The 18510-nt window shown below is 42.1% G+C and overlaps 1 protein-coding gene across 2 annotated transcripts in view; it reads right to left on the bottom strand.

Annotated features, from left to right (window-relative positions):
* EBF2 (EBF transcription factor 2) overlaps nt 1-18510 on the bottom strand; it is a 261105-nt gene that overhangs the window by 40712 nt on the left and 201883 nt on the right. For both annotated transcript variants that reach the window (XM_079955074.1, XM_079955073.1), the window contains exons 8-10: nt 15296-15413; nt 10352-10482; nt 8682-8808 (exon numbers count right to left, since the gene is read on the bottom strand). In XM_079955074.1, the coding sequence (XP_079811200.1) occupies nt 8682-8808; nt 10352-10482; nt 15296-15413 (376 nt within the window). The remainder of the gene's footprint in view (nt 1-8681; nt 8809-10351; nt 10483-15295; nt 15414-18510) is intronic.

Genomic DNA, 18510 nt, shown 5'->3' with positions numbered 1-18510 from the left:
ACCAAAAGCCTGAGTAAAGAAAAAACAACACACCTTTATTTTACACCTAAAATATAGAGGAAGGTGGGGAGAGTATTCCACAAGTGTGTGAGGGCACCACTGAAATGGTCCAGTCTCATATTCCCACCCTCCAAGCCTCCTGTGGAGTGGGTAAGCAAAGAAGGGTCTCCAATGATGATTGCAGGGTCTGGGTCAGTTTATGTAAGGAGAGGCGGTCTTTGAGGTACTGGGTCCTGAGCCTCATAAGGCTTTATAGGTCAAAAACATTTCTTTGAATTGATCCCAGAAACAAAGTGGTAACCAGTGCAGTCATGGCAGAATTGGTGTTAATTGTTCAGACTCTCTTGCCCCGATCAGCAACCTTGCCGCCAAATGCTGCATCAGCTGCAGTTTCTGAACAGTCTTCAAATGAAACCCATCATGTAAAACATTAAGGTTGTCCACCCCTGGAGCAGATCAATGGTAAAGGAATATCTTTCAAGGTGGATTGTAGGAGGTCACAGACTCTGGACAGACTCCTACTTTTACCCATATCAACAAGAAAGCTTGCTAGGAGAGCCCCTTGGGAGAGCTCACTGGTGCTGATGCAGGAAGCAGAGTTCGGGCCCACCTGTTCCTCTGATCCTAGTGTTTAACTTAATGGCAGATGGTTCACCACCTTAAAATGCCCACAATATCCAAATAGAGCAAAGCTGCACCAGAGCCTTGTGGGAAATTTTAAATGGTGGATGGTTCACAAACCCTTGCTGCAGTCTGCTCCACTGCCTCTCCACACCACGGCAGCCCACCCTCCCCACTGGTCAAACCACTTGGAGGGCACTCATTCTGAGAATAGTACAGAGCTACACTTTGCCTGGGGGACACGCGTGGGCTTGACAGCTGATTGGCAGCAATAAATTAAACTGGAAATCATAGCGCTGTCCCCTATGCTCTCATCTGCCTCTACTTAGCAACATAGAAGCAAGAAATCATAATATGTCCTGGTGACATACATTTTGATTTATTTTAATGAAACAATGATGGCGAGTTTAAATATTATGGGACTGAATCAAATGGGAGTTGAGCAGGAAAGCCTTAGACCTGAGAATTTAGATTTTGCTATACTTAGAATGTTTTTTTTCCTGCCTACTGGGAACCATTCTGGATCACTTAAGGAGTTTAATAATACACATTTCAACTGCCACAGAATCTATTTCCCATTTGGGAGCAGGGCAGGAAAGTTATGCCAATAATCGTGAGAATTTGTCAGAATCCTCCTGAGATCTTATATATCACAATGTGCCATTTCTCTTCTTTCTTGTGAGTCTAATAGTTTAAGTGAATTGCATGTCTTATTTCAAGCAAAAGTGGTTATGAACTTTTGAAATAAAAATAATAAATGACATAATATCTAAATGTGTGTATTTAAATAAAAATATCTAATGAGAATATCCAGATCTGATGATCAAGAAAACAATCAGGCTACTGCTTAGTATTGTTTTAAAAAATCAACAAAAATATGCTTTCAGTTTGTCATGATAAAGTTGCAACAGTTGCTCTATAGCTTCTAGTGAATCTCAGTTCTTATTTATTTGATTTGATTTTTCTGTTAACAATTCTAGTCCTCTGGGTTGTTGACGAAATTTTATTAGGCCAGTAATGCGTTGCCAAAAAAGAGTGTTTGCATCACCAAAATAAGATGGTAAAAGAGCATACCAAATTGGCATAAAAGTTGCATATGATGATTGCTATGTCTACATGCAAATGTAAAAATTGTTACTATAAATTAAAATATAACACATCTCGCCACAGTACAGAAGCCCTGCTTTATGTCCCTGTGCCATCTGAAATATAGCAGGTAGAAACACGCCTTTTTCAGGTGTGACACACAAGATGTGAAACATCGTACCACAGAGGCCTTCTTGGTTCCACTGCTTGCCACCAATGAATAGTATAGTGTTGTCTTTTCCAGTTGGAAGTTGGAGGGGGTGGGACAGGCTTAGTGCCTTTGCTCAGATAGATAGACAAGCGACTCAAGTCATTCCTTTTTTAAATTCAGTTCAGGTTTGGTTGCATCTGATGCTGTTCTGGATTGGTTCTGGTTCTGATCAAGCAAGATTCAGCGATCAGTTCTGCACACACAGCCAACCAATTCAGTTCCAGTTTACACAAGAAAATTTAAATGTAAGGCATGTTATTGATATTGATCATCTGCACAGTACAACAGCGCAAGCTAATAGGTCTAAAACTGTTGCAACCAAAGCCCTATGCAGAAATTATAGTTACACAGGAACAAAACGCCTGATGGTGCAGAAAAGCTCCCACCCCTAGTTGCATGCTCAATCCAGACTGGCTGATATTTGTTCCAGATCTCATGGAAGTTTTCATGTGTAAAACTAGATTCACAACAGCCCCTCACACTGCATATGTTCAGGCTGTACACACAATCAGAAGCCCAGGGCAAAATGTGGCTCTCCAGGCTGGTCCTTGGAACACCCTCATGGCCACAGCCCCTTCCCAGACGCATTGTCTCTCCCCAGGCCACAATCTTCACTGGCCTTGCTTTGCACTCTCCTTGAGTGCTTTCTGACAGGTTGGAATGTATCCTTGATCTCTGTTAATGGCTCTTCCTTGTCTGGATGTGTGTGCAAGAACTGTGTGTGTAAAAGCTAGCCTACTGAGCAAGCGTAAAAATTATATTCACTGGTCCATCCTTTTTTGCCTCTTGCCCCACCCATATGGCTTCTGGAAGTTTTCCTAGAAGGGAATGTGGCTCCAGGGCTAAAATGAGGTTTCCCATCCCTGGGTCATAGATCGTATGTGATACATGAGGGACAGGTTTACTTGACATGGCCCCACTCATGCTTCTGTGTTGCTGCACATGGAAGCTAATAATGCCTGCACAAGGCTTAAGTGTCAGCAACATGTACTATTAAGCATGCATGACTACTTGAGATTTCTTTCCTTTCTGTGGCTATCATTATATTGTTGAAATTGGATTGAATCCAGACTAAGCTAGTTGAATTTAGGCCTCTCTGAAACCAGTGGGACAAGTTAGTTATGGCTTAATTTAACTCCCAGTGGAAACTGTGTTCAACTGAATTCAAATAACTTACCGCCCAATTCCAACCATGTCCACTCAGACATAGGTCCTATTGAATTCTGTGGGGCCTACTCTCAGATAATAATAATAATAATAATAATAATAATAATAATAATAATAATAATTTTATTTATACCCCGCCCATCTGGCTGGGTTGCCCCAGCCACTCTGGGCGGCTTCCAACACATAGCACCATAATAAAACATCAAACATGTTTTATTGAATCAAATCTGATTCAATACAAAAAAGTCACAATATCTTTAAAATAAACAATTTATATTGAATAAAGCAATATTCAATAATCCATCCATAAACAGGTAGGATGTAAGAAGGCATCATTTTGCATTCCATACTGTATTAATTGCATGCAACACTGTTTCCATTCCTCTGCAGTCTGCCTCCACAAAAATGTGTCTTCTCACTGTCCACTGTGGTGTAATTATGTAAGTTACATAAATTACATTGCCATTATGTTATTCCACACCATTGATTTCAATGCAAAGGAAACATAATGCAAATGGTGGAGGAAATGACATCAATTTCAAATTGTTTAGTGGACTGAAAGCAACAGCAGCTGCAACAACTGATCGTATTCACTGGATTGATTTCCATTCTGGACATGGAACTAATAAGTGTACAACGGCAACTTCCACTCCTTTTTCTGCCTTCATCAGAATTTTCCAGCATCCCGACCCCCAGATAAGTGGGATTAGGACTGCAGCTTTTGACAGGATCCATCCCACTGTTGTGTGCCCTAAGTGTTTTCAGGCCCAAAGCAGGGTGCCAAAAATCAACCCATTTCCGCAAACCTCCATGGATAGGTTTCTAAACCTTTCCAGCTACTGGGGGATCCCCCCCCCCCCCCTGTAGAGTGGGTAGAGGGAAGCGGGGAGAAGCTCAAAACAATAAACACAGCCGTGGCACCACAATCAGCTGGGTGATTGCTTTGCAGCAGCATTGTGAGTGATAACACTCAGAGAGGAACTGCTGACAGATTCTTAACTACAGCATTGCTAGTATGACATACTTTGCCGTAACCTATTATAAATACCCATTATGGGGAACATATGCATGCCGATAACAGCTCCCACTGTGACATTTAGATTTACCCTTGGAATTTATCTTTAATTTTTATGGTTGTCTTTTTAACAGTTTATGGCTCTCTCCTCTTCAAACAAGCTGTCTCAGTGCTGTTCTTGTTCAGCTAATGCCTAATCAGTTTGAACATGGAATGAATATTGGATTTTGTATTAAATATTGAAGACTTCTCCTCAGATCTTTAGCAGTTGCAACCTGAGCTCCGAAAATCCCTGCTTTATCATCTCTCCACCTGCTTACTAATAGGAACACCGGATTCAGTCTCTGCCTTCACGGCCAGTTCCCTTGGGAGGGATCTTGATAGGAACCTGATTCTGACATCAAAACTGCTATTGACTTATTGACTCCCCTTCCACTCTGGTGCTGATCACGGTACAAACCCAATCAAAGACTTTGATCCATCTTATTCCTAATAAGGAAGAATGGCTCAAAGTATAACACAATTAGAAGCAATTTCTAAGAGATGAGAACGAATTTAATATTTGAGTTTGATTCCTAACCATGATTACTCAGACATATCATTGGGTTTAATTGGACTTGATTCCTAGTAGCTTGTAGGGGATTAAGTGGAAACTGAGCATCAATTTGACAATTATTCTGAGATCTGAATTATTACCTGATCCTGTTTCCAAATTTGAACTGTTCCATACCCCCATCCTCCTCAAACGTGGTACTTTGTACGTGGAATTTGCCACAGTTTTGCACACATTGAAGAAATGCTGTTTTGGATGCAAGGTTGCATCAAGATTCTTTATTTGTGTTGTTTTACTGGTTCAGTTGTGCACAGTGATAAAACACCACAAAAAAGAAAAGAAAACTTGAGATAGTACCTATCACTGCTGGAAGAAAGACTGGTGGATTAAATAAATAAATTCAGGAGGAGCTGGATGTCAGACAGAGGGAATCCACAGAACAATAAACATAGAAGGTGCCTTTTATTGAGTCAGTCCATTGGTCCACCTGGCTCAGCCATTGTCTACGCTGAATGGTATCAGCTTTCCAGGATTTCATGTAGGGGTTATCCAGTCCTACCTGGAGATGCCCAGTATTGAACGAGGGACCTGTTACATGCCAAGCAAATGCTCTTCCACTGAGCTATGGCCACCCCAAAAAGAAATGAACTGGTGAAGTTGGCTTATACCTAATTCACACATACGTACACACACACACACACACACACACACACACGGATTGCCTGCTCAGAATGCAAAAATTATAACATCACATTTTGAATGCTGACCCTTCAGTCTTGCCATGAATTAAATATGTGCAAGACAACTGCTGTACCTATAGCTTATTGATGGCAGGGTTAGACCCCAAGGGAACCATTTTAAATTTCAAATGTTACATTTTAAAGAAATTATTCCCACTTCCCTACCCCAATTTGATTTTTACTCCAGCCATTGTTTTGACTTAAATTGTCGATTTCATATAGGAAGTATTGCATATTATCCAGGACTATGTATAGATTCACTAGTGAAAGCTGAGAAAAAGGAACGATCTGTACCATGATCAAAACAGACTTTGAACACCACTAATATAGTGATTGGAGGCAAGAAAAACAACAACACCCTGGGTTAATTGTGCAGCTTGGAAGTTCTTATTTTATTGTTCTGTGTTTTTCTTTCAACAATTCTACTACCAGCCAAAATGAGCTGGGGGAATTGCTTACACCAGGTGCAGCTGTACTTAATAGTTGTGTTTATCGCTTTGCTTGTCATGATCTACTTAGATAGGGAGGCTGAGAAATTGCTTGATTCTCCCTCCTCCCATCACTAATTTTATGGAGCATCTTCTAGCATAAAGCAGCAAAACAACCTTTCCCTTCTGGATGGATCTGAAAATCATCTTTCACTATTTCCTTGGGTATCTATGTTCTTCTGTATGGTCAAACAGCAGAAGGGACTGGCTCACTGTTTGGATAGATGGATTATCCGTTCCTGGTAGCAGCCTCACTTGGGGCACTGGCTGAATCCACACTTCAAACAGAAAGTGGGGAGCCCATAGTGCAGGGGAGGGAACCAAAAGGTACAAGGAAGGTTTGTGTGGGAAGAGTTGACACAGTTATGAATTTGCTCCCACAACAGGCAGTCATGTCCACCAATTTAGGATGGTTTTAAAAGAGGATTAGCATAAGATTATCATGGTACTAGCCACAATGGCTATGTTCTATCTCCCCTGTTGGAGGCAGTATGCCTCTGAATTTTCAGTTCCTGAGAACCACAAGTGGGGAGAATTCTGTTCAAGTCCTGCTTTACAGCTTCCCATAGGCTGCTGAGAGAACAGAATGGACCACTGGCCTGACCCAGCAAGATCAAGATGGACCACTGGCCTGACCCAGCAAGTTCTTTTTATTTTCTTACATTCTCACATGGGAATTGGTTCCCATTCAAGACACGTAGGAGCACGGGAAGCTGTCTTATACTGGGTCAGACCATTGGTCCATCTAACTCAGCACTGACCGGCAGTGGCCTTCCAGGGTTTCAGGAAGGGGACATGTGAGTGTCTTTGTGGAGCTAGTTCTAGACTTCTGAACAAAGTTTCCTTCACAACACCTGGGGCTTATTCAAATATAAGCAGAATTCGCTTGTGCAGAACTTCTATTTACACCCATATTTTCTATACGAAAAACCAAAAATATTATCTGCTATTATGAGTATTAAGAATTCTGCTGGATCAGATTGTTGTTTCTATCAAGTACCTGGTTTCCTCCTCCAGTGGCCAGCCTGATGCCTCCGTGAAACGCATGAGCTGAGCATGAGGCCTGCCTGTTGTGGCAAAAAGTGCCTTTTATCAATTTCATCTGGTTCACCTGCCATGGCAGTTCCCAGTTGTTAACTTTGATTTAATTTACAAAGTTCTCAACAACTTAGGTCCAGGGTTACAGGGTTCTACCTGAACCCTTATATCCCAGCAATCACAGAGACCATGGGTAGGCAAACTAAGGCCTGGGGGCCCAATCTCATTCTAAATCGGGCCCGCAGACGGTCTGGGAATCAGCGTGTTTTTACATGAGTAGAATGTGTCCTTTCATTTAAAATGCATCTCTGGGTTATTTGTGGGGCATAGGAATTCGTTCTTTTTTCCCCTTCAAAATATAGTCTGGCTCCCTACAAGGTCTGAGGGACAGTGGACCAGTCCCCTGCTGAAAAAAAATTGCTGACCCCTGACTGAGACCAACCGCAGAAATGTCATTGGTTGCACTGCAAGTTGGTGAGGCTCATTTGACAGAAACAAGAATTTGAGCTTTTAGTGTCATTGGGCCAGCCCTGTGGAATGCTCTCTTCAATAGAGATCTAGCAGGTACCTTCTGTTTTAAGGTTTAAATGCCTGCCAAAAACTTTTCTGTGCTACCAAGTTCATGCAGGCAATTAAGAAAATGTATTTCCTTAATAGTTGGTAATCTCTGGTTTTATTTTTTTTACATGTTTTTAAATATTTTATATAAGTATGGTTGGTGTAAACCACTTATATATGTGTGTGTTTATGACATAGCTGTACAGTAGATGCTCGGGTTGCGAACGTGATCCGTGCGGGATGCACGTTCGCAACCTGCAGCGTTCGCAACCCGCAGCGGCACATCTGTGCATGCGCGGGTTGCAATTCTGTGCTTCTGCACATGCGTGACCGCCAAAATCTGGAAGTAACCCATTCCGGTACTTCTGGGTTTTGGCAGTCCGTAATGTGTGTGGATCAGTGCGCTCTGAAATGGTTCAAACTCAGTAGTACTGGCACAATCCTTTCTACCACAAAACTCTACTGTTACTGAAAGAAATGCAGAAAGGTACAAGCGGGGGATCCCACAGCTGCAGTCCAAAATGATACAGCCCAGGCAAAGGTGGACCACCCTAGGCAAAATAAATTAGGCCTACATTTAGTTTGTATCATTATTACTCATGAGAAATACAAAAAACTCTAGTGACAGCTCCAACTCCAGCTATGTGGGGTTCATGGGGAAATGGCAGCAGCAGCAGCACCTCTACCAAGAGCTGTGCTCCAAGTGGAGATTTGTGGCTGCATCTAGTCACCATTTACATTTCCCCACAATGCCCCTGAGCTAAGTTACATTGGGATGGCAGCGTGATACCGCTACGCAGTGTTAGTCATAGTGCTGGGCTGGAAAATGATGCAGGGGGTGTGAAGGACAGGTGGACAGGGGTCAGAGGCCCTGCTCTGGGGCTGGGGCCTCAACAACTGTCCAAGGACATTGGGTGCTGATGCTGGTCCTTCCTCATGGTCTGTTGTTTATTTTGATACTTCAATGTGAGATCTCAGGACGACTAAATATAAGCAGTGGGTAGGGTGGGAGGCAACCAATGCAAATGTTGGGAAAGAGCCAAAAAAGCAAAAGAAAAGAAAAGTGTCAATTTTGAAACAGAAAGCTACATTTTTCTGCTGCCCCCCCCCAAAGATCCATTTTCAACACAACTTTACACTTTAGTAATTTAGAACAAATAGGTCACCTGGACTTAGTCCTTTGTGATACACAGTTTTCACATACCTGTATAAATAAATCTACCAGGGGCTCCTTTGCAAAACTGCTTGGATTTATATGATAATGTTACTTCAACGACACCAGGGATGTGACGAGGGGGCGTCTGGACACGGATGGCATGAGGGGTGATCAGCTGGGAAGATTCAAGGAGAGAAAATAAGTAACAGTGGTGAAGCATTTCCACAGGATCTTTCACCAGTCTCAGTTTGTGCAGTTAGAACAGGGCTGGAGATCTGCTGACCCTCCAAGCTCTGTGGGACTCCAAATCCCATCATCTCCAGCCACCATGGCCAATAGTCAGAGATGATGGGAGTTGTAGTCCAACAACATCCAGAGAGCCAAAGGTTCCCCAGGCCTTTTCTACATAAAAAATTCTCCAGGTCAGCGGGCAAAACACACACCTTTATTTACTCAGGCTAATGATGAAGGTGGGATGCACAAATCTGTCCATTTCAGTTTATCATTTTATTCAATCTTAAGATGAGTTTGCCCCATTTCCACATAAATTTGCTTTTTTTAAAAAAAAGTCTGAACAATTTGTATGAATTTTCACATTTCTCCTAGTATACATTTTTGCATGTGATTTTGTCTAATATATGCATTCTAAAATTATTTCCCATATATAATACATTTTCTTAAATTATTTTTTTCTAAGATGCATATTTCACTAATATATGCTTTTTGTGTGCAAGTATTCTTTAATATATGCTATTTGGTGTGTATTTTTGCATAAGGAACTGGATACAAATTTCAGAGAAGTGACTTGGGAAGCTGAGCAGTGTTTCAGTTTACGTCTTAGTTAAGGAAGGTAAGTAGGTCTGCATTAAAATGTGAACAGAACTAATTTTACTCCGTCTCTAGTACTTTTTGTTTTAAGTATTGAATTATTTGGGTCAACTTTTTATATATGTGAAGCCTGATCAAAAAAGTTCTGAATTACCTGGTTTTGTTTCATAAGAGGAACCAATCCACTAAATGTCCTCACTAGTTCTATTTTTCATTTCCAAATTTTGTATATACAATTTGTGACAGTTTTCAGCACCTTTGTGCCTCCCCCTTGCACCCCTTCTATGGAGCTAATGCACAAGTGTGGCCATGTTGACAAAACACTGCCCAAAAAAGCTATTGTTAGTGGGATTTGTGTAGGACTGTCTGAATTTCCCGGGGGGTGGGCAAACTGTTCTGCCATTTCAGGCATGGCATGGAGGGTGTGTGGGTGGGAAGCAACTTGTCTTGGTGCCCATCATGAATCACTGGGGGTGCACTGTACAAAATCGTACAAAAAATGGATATTCTCTCTCTGTTAGCAACCCGTTGAATTTTACCACTTGAGAAATGATTAATATCATATGGGTCTGAATATAAGCCACACCTTTAAAATTCCGGGGGGGGGGGAGAGACAATATCCAAATAAATATAAGCTGCTCCCTTAAAATTCCGCAGGCACTCACACCCGCTCTGTTTTAGAGTATGTCTGTTTCAGCAGCAATATTGTAAAAGCCAGTTTTTGTAAGGTCGTGAATTTAAGCCACACGTTAACTTTTCACGGTCAGAATTTTTTTTGGGGGGGGAGTGCAGCTTATATTCAGGCCAATATGGTAGAACCAATGCAAGCTACCTTAGCTCTTTGAGAAGGATAGCTTGGCAAGCAATAACCAGAAAGCATGCTGACCTACCTCACTCCATACCAGCATGGTCCCAAATACGACCTGTAGCCCATCAAAGAAGTTGTCTCCTATAATGATAACCATTGCTCCACCTGTGGTCCAGCCTTCACTTGGGCTAATTGCTTTGATGCAGGGAGTGGCTACAGGATAGGAGAAAGGGGAAGGGAAGGCAAAAAGAGACATCAGAGCCGCTTTTCTAGCAAAGATTAATAGCTTTATTGTACCAAGAGTTTCGAGCCTCCCCTGCAGGGAAGATTCCAGCCATCTCCATTTTGTTACAATATAAAGCTGACATACCGATTGCAGCCAGTATTGTTTACTCCAGGGGTTAATACCTTTGGAACTTCCAGATGTTATTGGACTCCATCTCCCATCATCCCCAGCCATCATGGGTCAGTGGGAGTCAGGGATGATGGGACTCATAGTCCAGCAACATTCAGAGGGCCAGATGTTCCCCTGGCTACTAGCCATGTTGGCTATGATTGATGGGAGATAGAGTCCTACAACATCTGGAGAACAGCAAAGTAAATATTAGCAGTGAATGTTGGGTTAAATAACAATTGTTCTATTGCCAGAAACTTCAGAAAAGTTAACATTTTCTCCCCTGGGCTTTTATAACATAGATATAAACGCTGTGGATTCTGGAGAACGTCTACATTCTTCTTTGCCATCCTAAAAAGTTCACTTGCTATCATTCAATTGCAGCAGATCCAGACTGCAAAAATATATTGGTTCTACACCAGTTTAACTCTTATGGCATCCCTAATGAATTCTGGGAATTGAAGTCTGGTGTGGGTGCTGAGAATTATCCCTAGCCTGTGAAAAAGATGAATCTCATGTAAGGCATCAGTAAAAAAAGAACTGGAAATAAAATTGCAATGCTTTCATACAAATCTAGGGTACAAATTCACCATGGGGAAGAAAAGGGCAACACAAAATATTAAGGAGCTGGAGAAAAACTCCCCTATGAAAACATTTGGGCTTCTGGATTTGGGGGGTGAGGGGGGCGGGAGGCAAGGGTGCGTATACATAAAATGATGCATCATTGAGAAAGTGAATGAAGAGACATTTTTCTGCCTCTCTCTTAATTAATACTAGAGTCAGCTCCACCACTAGGGCAGTGGATGAGCAGGTGTGTGTGTGTGCTTTCCCCTCTGTTGTGCCGCACATGTGGCCCTATGCTTCCAAGCTGCCCTGTCTTGCGCTCTCTAATCCAGCATGCCATCTCAGGTGTGATGGAAGATGCTCTTTCGCCACCATTCAACGGACAGTCCACTCAGCTTCTGCATATGGGATGGGGAGAAGGGCACAAGCTTCTCCTTTGCCTCAGGCAGCAAAATGTCCTGGGCCAGCCTTGGCAGGGGTCACACAATGTGGTGGGAAATTCAGAACACACAAAACAAAGGGCACATAGTTTAACTATGGATTTCATTTCATGAATGCATCTGGTTGACCACTCTAGAAAATGGGATACTGAACTGCATAGTTTGCCCCAGCAGGTCTTGTCTTGTGTTTTTATGCTCTTAGTAGGGATGGCCAACTCTGTTTTTCTCAGCTTCTATCCCCCCCCCCCCACCGCCAGTCTTACATTCAGTTCACTAGATTCCCACATCAGTTTGTATTGTTATTATTGTTCTTAAGAAAAACAGTCCTTGCAAAAATTCAGTTTTAGAATGCATTTTTTGGTTGGGGATCAGTATTGCAAACTTTGGAGGAGGATGTATTTTGAAGGAGAGCTGTATTTACATATGTATATTGTTTCAGGAAGTGTGGATGAGGTAGATTCATGTTAAAATGAGAAGCAAAGTGGATTCTGACCCCCATCCCTAGTTCAGATATGCCCTTCTAGTGAGTGTGCAGGATATTTATTGCAGAATAACTTTCCACATTCCCTGCTAGAAGTTAACCTTCTGATGCTGGTAAGGTGATGGCTGGGGAATCATGTTGCCTTGCACCAGTCCAAAAAATGTTAATATCTGTCCGACTGGAGGGGTGGGGGTGGACAACCAACAGAGCCAGCTGCAGTGAAGTATGAATTAGCTCAGCGGTAGGTCACATGTTTTGCATGTGGGATGTCCCAGGCTCCTTCATGGCATCTTGAGTTAAAAGAGCTCAGGTAGCAGGATGGTGAGAAACCCTTGCCTGAGAGCCCTGAGAGTCTGCTGCCAGTCAAAACTGATAGTAATTGATTAGATGCGTCAGTGGTCTTGAACCAGCATAAGGCAGCACCAAGTAGAAATATATAAGCATCAGTGTCGACAGGCTAATAACAATACACAGCATTTTCACTGTACATATTTGCTTGGAAGCAAGTCCTGCTATAGGTGTGACTTCCTAGTAAGTGTGTTTAGCATTACATTCTTAAGCATGTGAGAGTGCAATCCTATCTGTGTCTACTCAGAAGCAAGTTCAACTCTGGGAAGCCCCAGGGAATTTGATGGTGCAATATAATTTTAAAAAATAATAAAAACAAATAAGTATCAATAGGCTGGGTTTATTAATGGTTTGCATAAGTAAAAAAATAAAATAAAAAATCTCCTGCATTCATCCCAGTATTACTACAAGAGATATCTACATTTTACATTTTGTGTTTTGTCCCTGGTGTATTTACATTTTAATGACTGTGTTAACCCCCCCTTCCCCCCCAAGTCATCCAGGGGAATATAAACTGAAGAGCTGTATACAAATGTAATAAATAGATCATAGGTAATAAAATTCATTTTAAGAATTTCTGGCTTTCATAGGATAGGGTATTTCCCTCTCCACACACACACACACACACACACACACTCCCCCTCCCTCCAACCTCTTTCATACGTTCAGGGCCTCTGGACTATACATCCCATCAAGATCCCAATATGGTTTTCCAGTCCATAACCAAAGTCAATCCATCACTCCATTCCCAATGTTGACAAGGTCAGAGGTGGAAGGGAGCTTTGGCAGGGCTCCAAAAATACGAGACTCCTTTGAACAGCCAGTCAATCACATTCAATCAGTCAAGGAAAAACTGGAAGGCTTCCTAGCTTTGGAATCTTGGGAGTTTCCTTCTACCATTTCACTGCCCGCTGGGGGAGAATTAACACTGCTCCGAATTCTTTACTGATTCAATCATTTTCTTCCAGTTCATTAATTCTCCTTTAGGTTGATGCAGGGCACATTTTAAAAGGGAGGGACGCAACAAAACACCCTAATGAAATAATAGACTAACTTGTCTCTTCTCGTAACGTCACAAAGTCTTCTCACTTTCACTAGCTGCAAGGACAGGGCCAAGAGGGGTTCTCTAGTTATTTTTAACTGGTGCCAGAATGGGGCTGGCAAGAGTGTAGGCGATTATCCAATTTGAAGCTTAGCAGATCCAGTGATTTGTAATTGCTTGAAAATACAGCCTGCAGACGATGGTGATTCCTCGCTTAGCCAAACAAACGAAAATCAATTAGTGTCAGTTCCCTTCTGCGCATTGTTACGTTTCCCGCAGTTTGTTTAAGGGAACGGCTGACACTTTTTCATACACATCTTGTGCTGTTACATTTCTGTTTAACTAAGATGTCATGTTGCTTGATTTGCTCAAAATCAAGTCAAGCCCAGCTGAGCAACGAAGTCTGAAATTCTTTTGTGGAATATTTAGCACATTGCCTCTCAGCTGCTCTGTCCTGAAGAAGCAACTAGAATGCAGAGTGAGACCGCCAGATTTTAATGATACAAAAGGGTTGGTCAGCTTTAGACGTTATGCAGGGTTGCTGATCTCACTCACAAGGGTTGCCTCCTTATGAAAGCAAGGTAATCCATAAGCTGATGGGAACATGGTGAACTGTCATAATACACTGATTGGTCCATCCAGAGCAGTACATTGACTGGCAGAGGCTTTCCAGGATATCAGATCAGGCTTTCTCCCAGTCATATGAGGAGATAGCAGGGATTGAAGCTGGAATTTTCTGTATTCAAGTTATGGTCTTTCCCTTATATTTAATCAGACCATTGGTCCACCTAGCTCAGTATTCTCTATACTGTCAGTGGCTGTCGAGGATTTCAGACTAGGATTTCTTCCATCCCTGCCTGGAGATGCCAGGGCCTAGACCTGGGATCTTCTGCATGGAAAGCAGATGCTTTTCCCTTCAGATCTTAGCAACATTAGTAAATTAGCCAAACTAATTGCTCAACTACACACTACAGAGGAGGGCCAAGCTAACATGTGATTTCCTTGGAATGCAAGCTATTCCTTGCCTTAATTTGCTCATCTGGATGGAGGATACCAAGGAGTGTGTGAGTTTGTGTAGAAACCAGCCTACTGTCCAAAAATAACTTTCACATTTGTTGCTCTGCCCTCTTTTGCTTTTTGCCCCACTCACCACTGGGAGGTGGTCGTTGGATGGTGGTACAGAAGGGATTGCAGCGCTCTGGCTGAAAAGGGTTTCTTGCCCCAACATAGGAGAAAAATAAATTTGCAAGCAACAATTCAAAAATGACCTTTCCAGTTGGGATGAGTGAGACCTAGTACTTATGTGTGCATATTTAGATTTTCAGTAAAGTTAGGGTGCAGCCACCATGTCTCCAATCGGGGATTTAAAACACAACCTTGTGCAGGTTTTCTTGGAATTAAGAACCATTGAGGTGCCCGAGAGTAAGTAAAAAGGCTATGCTTGCTCTGCATAGGATTGCATTGTTAATGTTTGAAGGCACAGAGGGGGGTGAGGAAGGGTTGACGATTGGTAACTCCAGCTGTCCATGGCAACACAATTTTTAAAAGAGACTTTTAAATATTTTCAAAAGGAAAAGAGGGGTAAAATAGCTTTAGGGACAATTACCAGAAAATCAGGTGTCTCCCTGGTAAATAGCATTTGCATTCCTTCTTCATCTTGCACACACTGCTGTTTTCTCTCCACCTTTATTATGTGACATATTTTGGACAATACTTCCCTTTTCTTCCCCATTGCCACCCCAGATAAAGGGCCATACCTTCAGACGGATCAAGCCTTCTCGCCCTCCGTCCGTGTTTTGAGTTGTTGTGAACAAACATGTTGTCAGATACCGCCAGTACGTGACCATCAACATTCACCGTTGTTGATAACACAACCTGCGTATTAAAAAGGCAGGGGAAGACAAGGCAGACAAATTACTTTCAGAGATCCATGTTTGATGCATTAATTAATCAGCTGAGTTTAAAATTCTATTCTATTTGGCAAAATGAAATTGTGTCCTGCGGGGCTTATTCCTTCATTGAGGGACAAGATCTTTCTGCCTTGCATTAATTTCATTTAGCAAAGCATCCTAAGAACTGGAAGACTCCTTGGGTCTTGGCATCTTAATATGCCAGCGAACTGCAAATGGCCTTAAATTTCATTTCCTATATCAGAAATTATCACAAACTCTTTTCAGACATCCTAAAAGGCCCTATTTTGAATGCATATGAATATAAAAAGAAGCCTTGTCAGTCAGAGCAAAGGTCCATCTCGTTCAGTTCTGTCTACATTGACTGGCAATGGCTCTCTGGGGTTTCAGCACCACTCTGACCAACTGAGCTATTCAGATACGAGTCCCTCCCTCTCCTACCTGGAGATGCCAGCTATTGAACCTGGGACCTTCTGCACACCACAGCACTTCCCCAAAGATGGGTGGATGGGACTGTGCCATCTATTGATCACAGAGCTTATGCACATACAAGCTCTATGCACTACTGAGTATTCAGGAAAAAGCAAGGTCCCTAATCCAGGATACCAGTTACTGGGGGAAGGCAGTGGGAAAAGTCCTGCTTGGGTTCACTGCTTCTTTTACTTCTGATAGGGTGGTCATGTATCCTACTTTACATGCAAGTTACAATATACAGAGCCTGTTAACATGTAGTCATTGGTGATGTGGATGGGATGGACAATAAGCATACTTTTCAGTGCCAGGTAAAAACATTGTTGTTTAGACAAACCTACCCAGATGCTTAGAAAGTTGTTTTTAATTTTAATATGTTTTAGTATTTTTTGCATGTTTTAAAGTACTGTTGTAATTTTTTTCATTATTTCATTTTTTTGCAAACTGCTTGGATGCTTTGTTTGTTTTTTTTACACTGAAGCAGTGTAGAAATTTTATGGAAGAAATAGTAAGTAAATAATAAACCCACTGCCCCTCCATGCATTTTTGAACAGTCTAAAGAAGTACTATGCAAAGCAAGACCATTTATCAATGCACACCTGGGTAGTGCAGCCATCAGCAATACTGCACCTGTAAGCATTATGGAACATCATATTTAAAAGGCATTTGCCTATGAAGTCAAGGACTCTGTGTACATTTTCCCAAATCACCTAAGCATGGAATACCATTCAAGCTTTGAAAATCAATAGAACAGACAAGCTGGCCCTTACAAATGCAGCACTGGCAAAAAGTCAGGCTCCAGCAAACAGAGAACTCCCACAGCTGTAGTAAACATAACCAAAGGAATGGAAACTCACAGCAGAGGCAAAGGGACTTACCTACGTGGAGGTTAGCCTTCAGTTAGAGGAGGTTGTAGATAACTAGATTAGAACCCAGAATAGGTAAAGATAAAGGGGTAAACCCCTGACTGTTAGGTCGAGTCGCGGACGACTCTGGGGTTGCGGCACTCATCTTGCTTTACTGGCCAAGGGAGCCGGCATTTATCCGCAGACAGCTTCCGGGTCATGTGGCCAGCATGACTAAGTCACTTTTGGCAAAACCAGAGCAGTGCATATAAATGCCGTTTACCTTCCCGCCGGAGCGATACCTATTTATCTACTTGCACTTTGACGTGCTTTTGAACTGCTAAGTTGGCAGGAGCAGGGACCGAGCAATGGGAGCTCACCCCGTCGTGGGGATTCGAACTGCCAACCTTCTGATTGGCAAGCCCTAGGCTCTGTGGTTTAGACCACAGCGCCAGCCGCATCCCAGTAGAACCCGGAATACCTCAATTCAAACCCCTATTTATTTATGCTGCACACTGGGTGATATTGGCCCCAGTGTTTTTTCTCTATCTAGCCCACCTCACAGGGCTGTTCTGAGGACAGAAATAGTACCAGTAGAACCAGGGGCATATTCAAAGGTGAACTTTCTGAAACAATAACCATTGTTAGAATACGTGCCCCACACTGGGCAAAGGATTGCTGCACTGTAGGGGGCAGTGGACTAGATGATCTCATGGTCCCTTGCAGCTCTATGATTCTACGAGTCTATGATCCTTCAAAACTCACACCTATCCAAAGTTTGCAAAGCAGTCGTCTGCCAAAGCAAGATGTACAAATATGCACATACTAAAAGCATGTGTATACAGTACATGTGCATATTACTGTAAAGAACATACAGAAATGTATTACGTTAGTAGAAATTTCTTTGCAGAAATGTAGGTATTTGCAGATATTAACTGTATAGGAGAAAGTCAGACAAAAATACTGACAGTTTTCCAGAGGACTTTAAAAAAATGTAAATTGCAAACTGACGTGGAAATGTGGAGGACTAAATTTATAACTGGGACAATAAGAAATTGAAGCACTTGCTCTGAGCAATGAGAGCATCACTGAGGGACATGAGGGGAAGCCCCTATGATGTTAGCTAGCATGAGAGTCAGCACATGCCAAGCCCTTAAACAGCAGGGGGAGGGTATCGCCTTTGTGCCCTGCTGAGGAGCTTGCTGGAAGCTGCTAGCAGCTAGCCACTGTGGAGAAAAAGATTGCTGGACTAGAAGGACCTTTGATCTGATCCAGCAGAGCTTTTGTAATGTTCTTAAGATTTTTGGCTACTCCTGTATTTATTAAAGAACACCCAGTGCATTAAAGATCTTAAATGTGCAAGCAAGGGGCACATAACAGCTCACCTTGCAATTCAGCAGGATGAAGTCATCAAGTTACATAAAGTACACCCTTTCTAAAGGGTGTCAGGTAAGCTTGTTTTGGTCAAGAATCAGAACATAATTCTCAGGGTGTTTTTGTAAGCTGGAATTTATTCCAAAGCACAAATCATATGATGAGAGTAGTCACATATGAATGATGCATGCCTGTATCAAACATGTAGTAGTTTTGCTGCTCTTTCGTTGAGTGTTATTGGTTATAGCATGGCTAAATTGAAATGCTAGTAGTACTAGTAGTAACAACAACAACAATGAATATCTGAAAGCTCCTGAACATTTGCAAGTAAATACTGCAAATCCCACACCAAAAATTTATGAATAACCAAAA

This window comes from Podarcis cretensis (genome assembly GCF_951804945.1).
Source record: "Podarcis cretensis genome assembly, chromosome: 15".
Lineage (NCBI taxonomy): Eukaryota > Metazoa > Chordata > Lepidosauria > Squamata > Lacertidae > Podarcis > Podarcis cretensis.
Note: the sequence above shows the minus strand (reverse complement) of the source record. Positions and strands in the feature narration are given on the sequence as shown.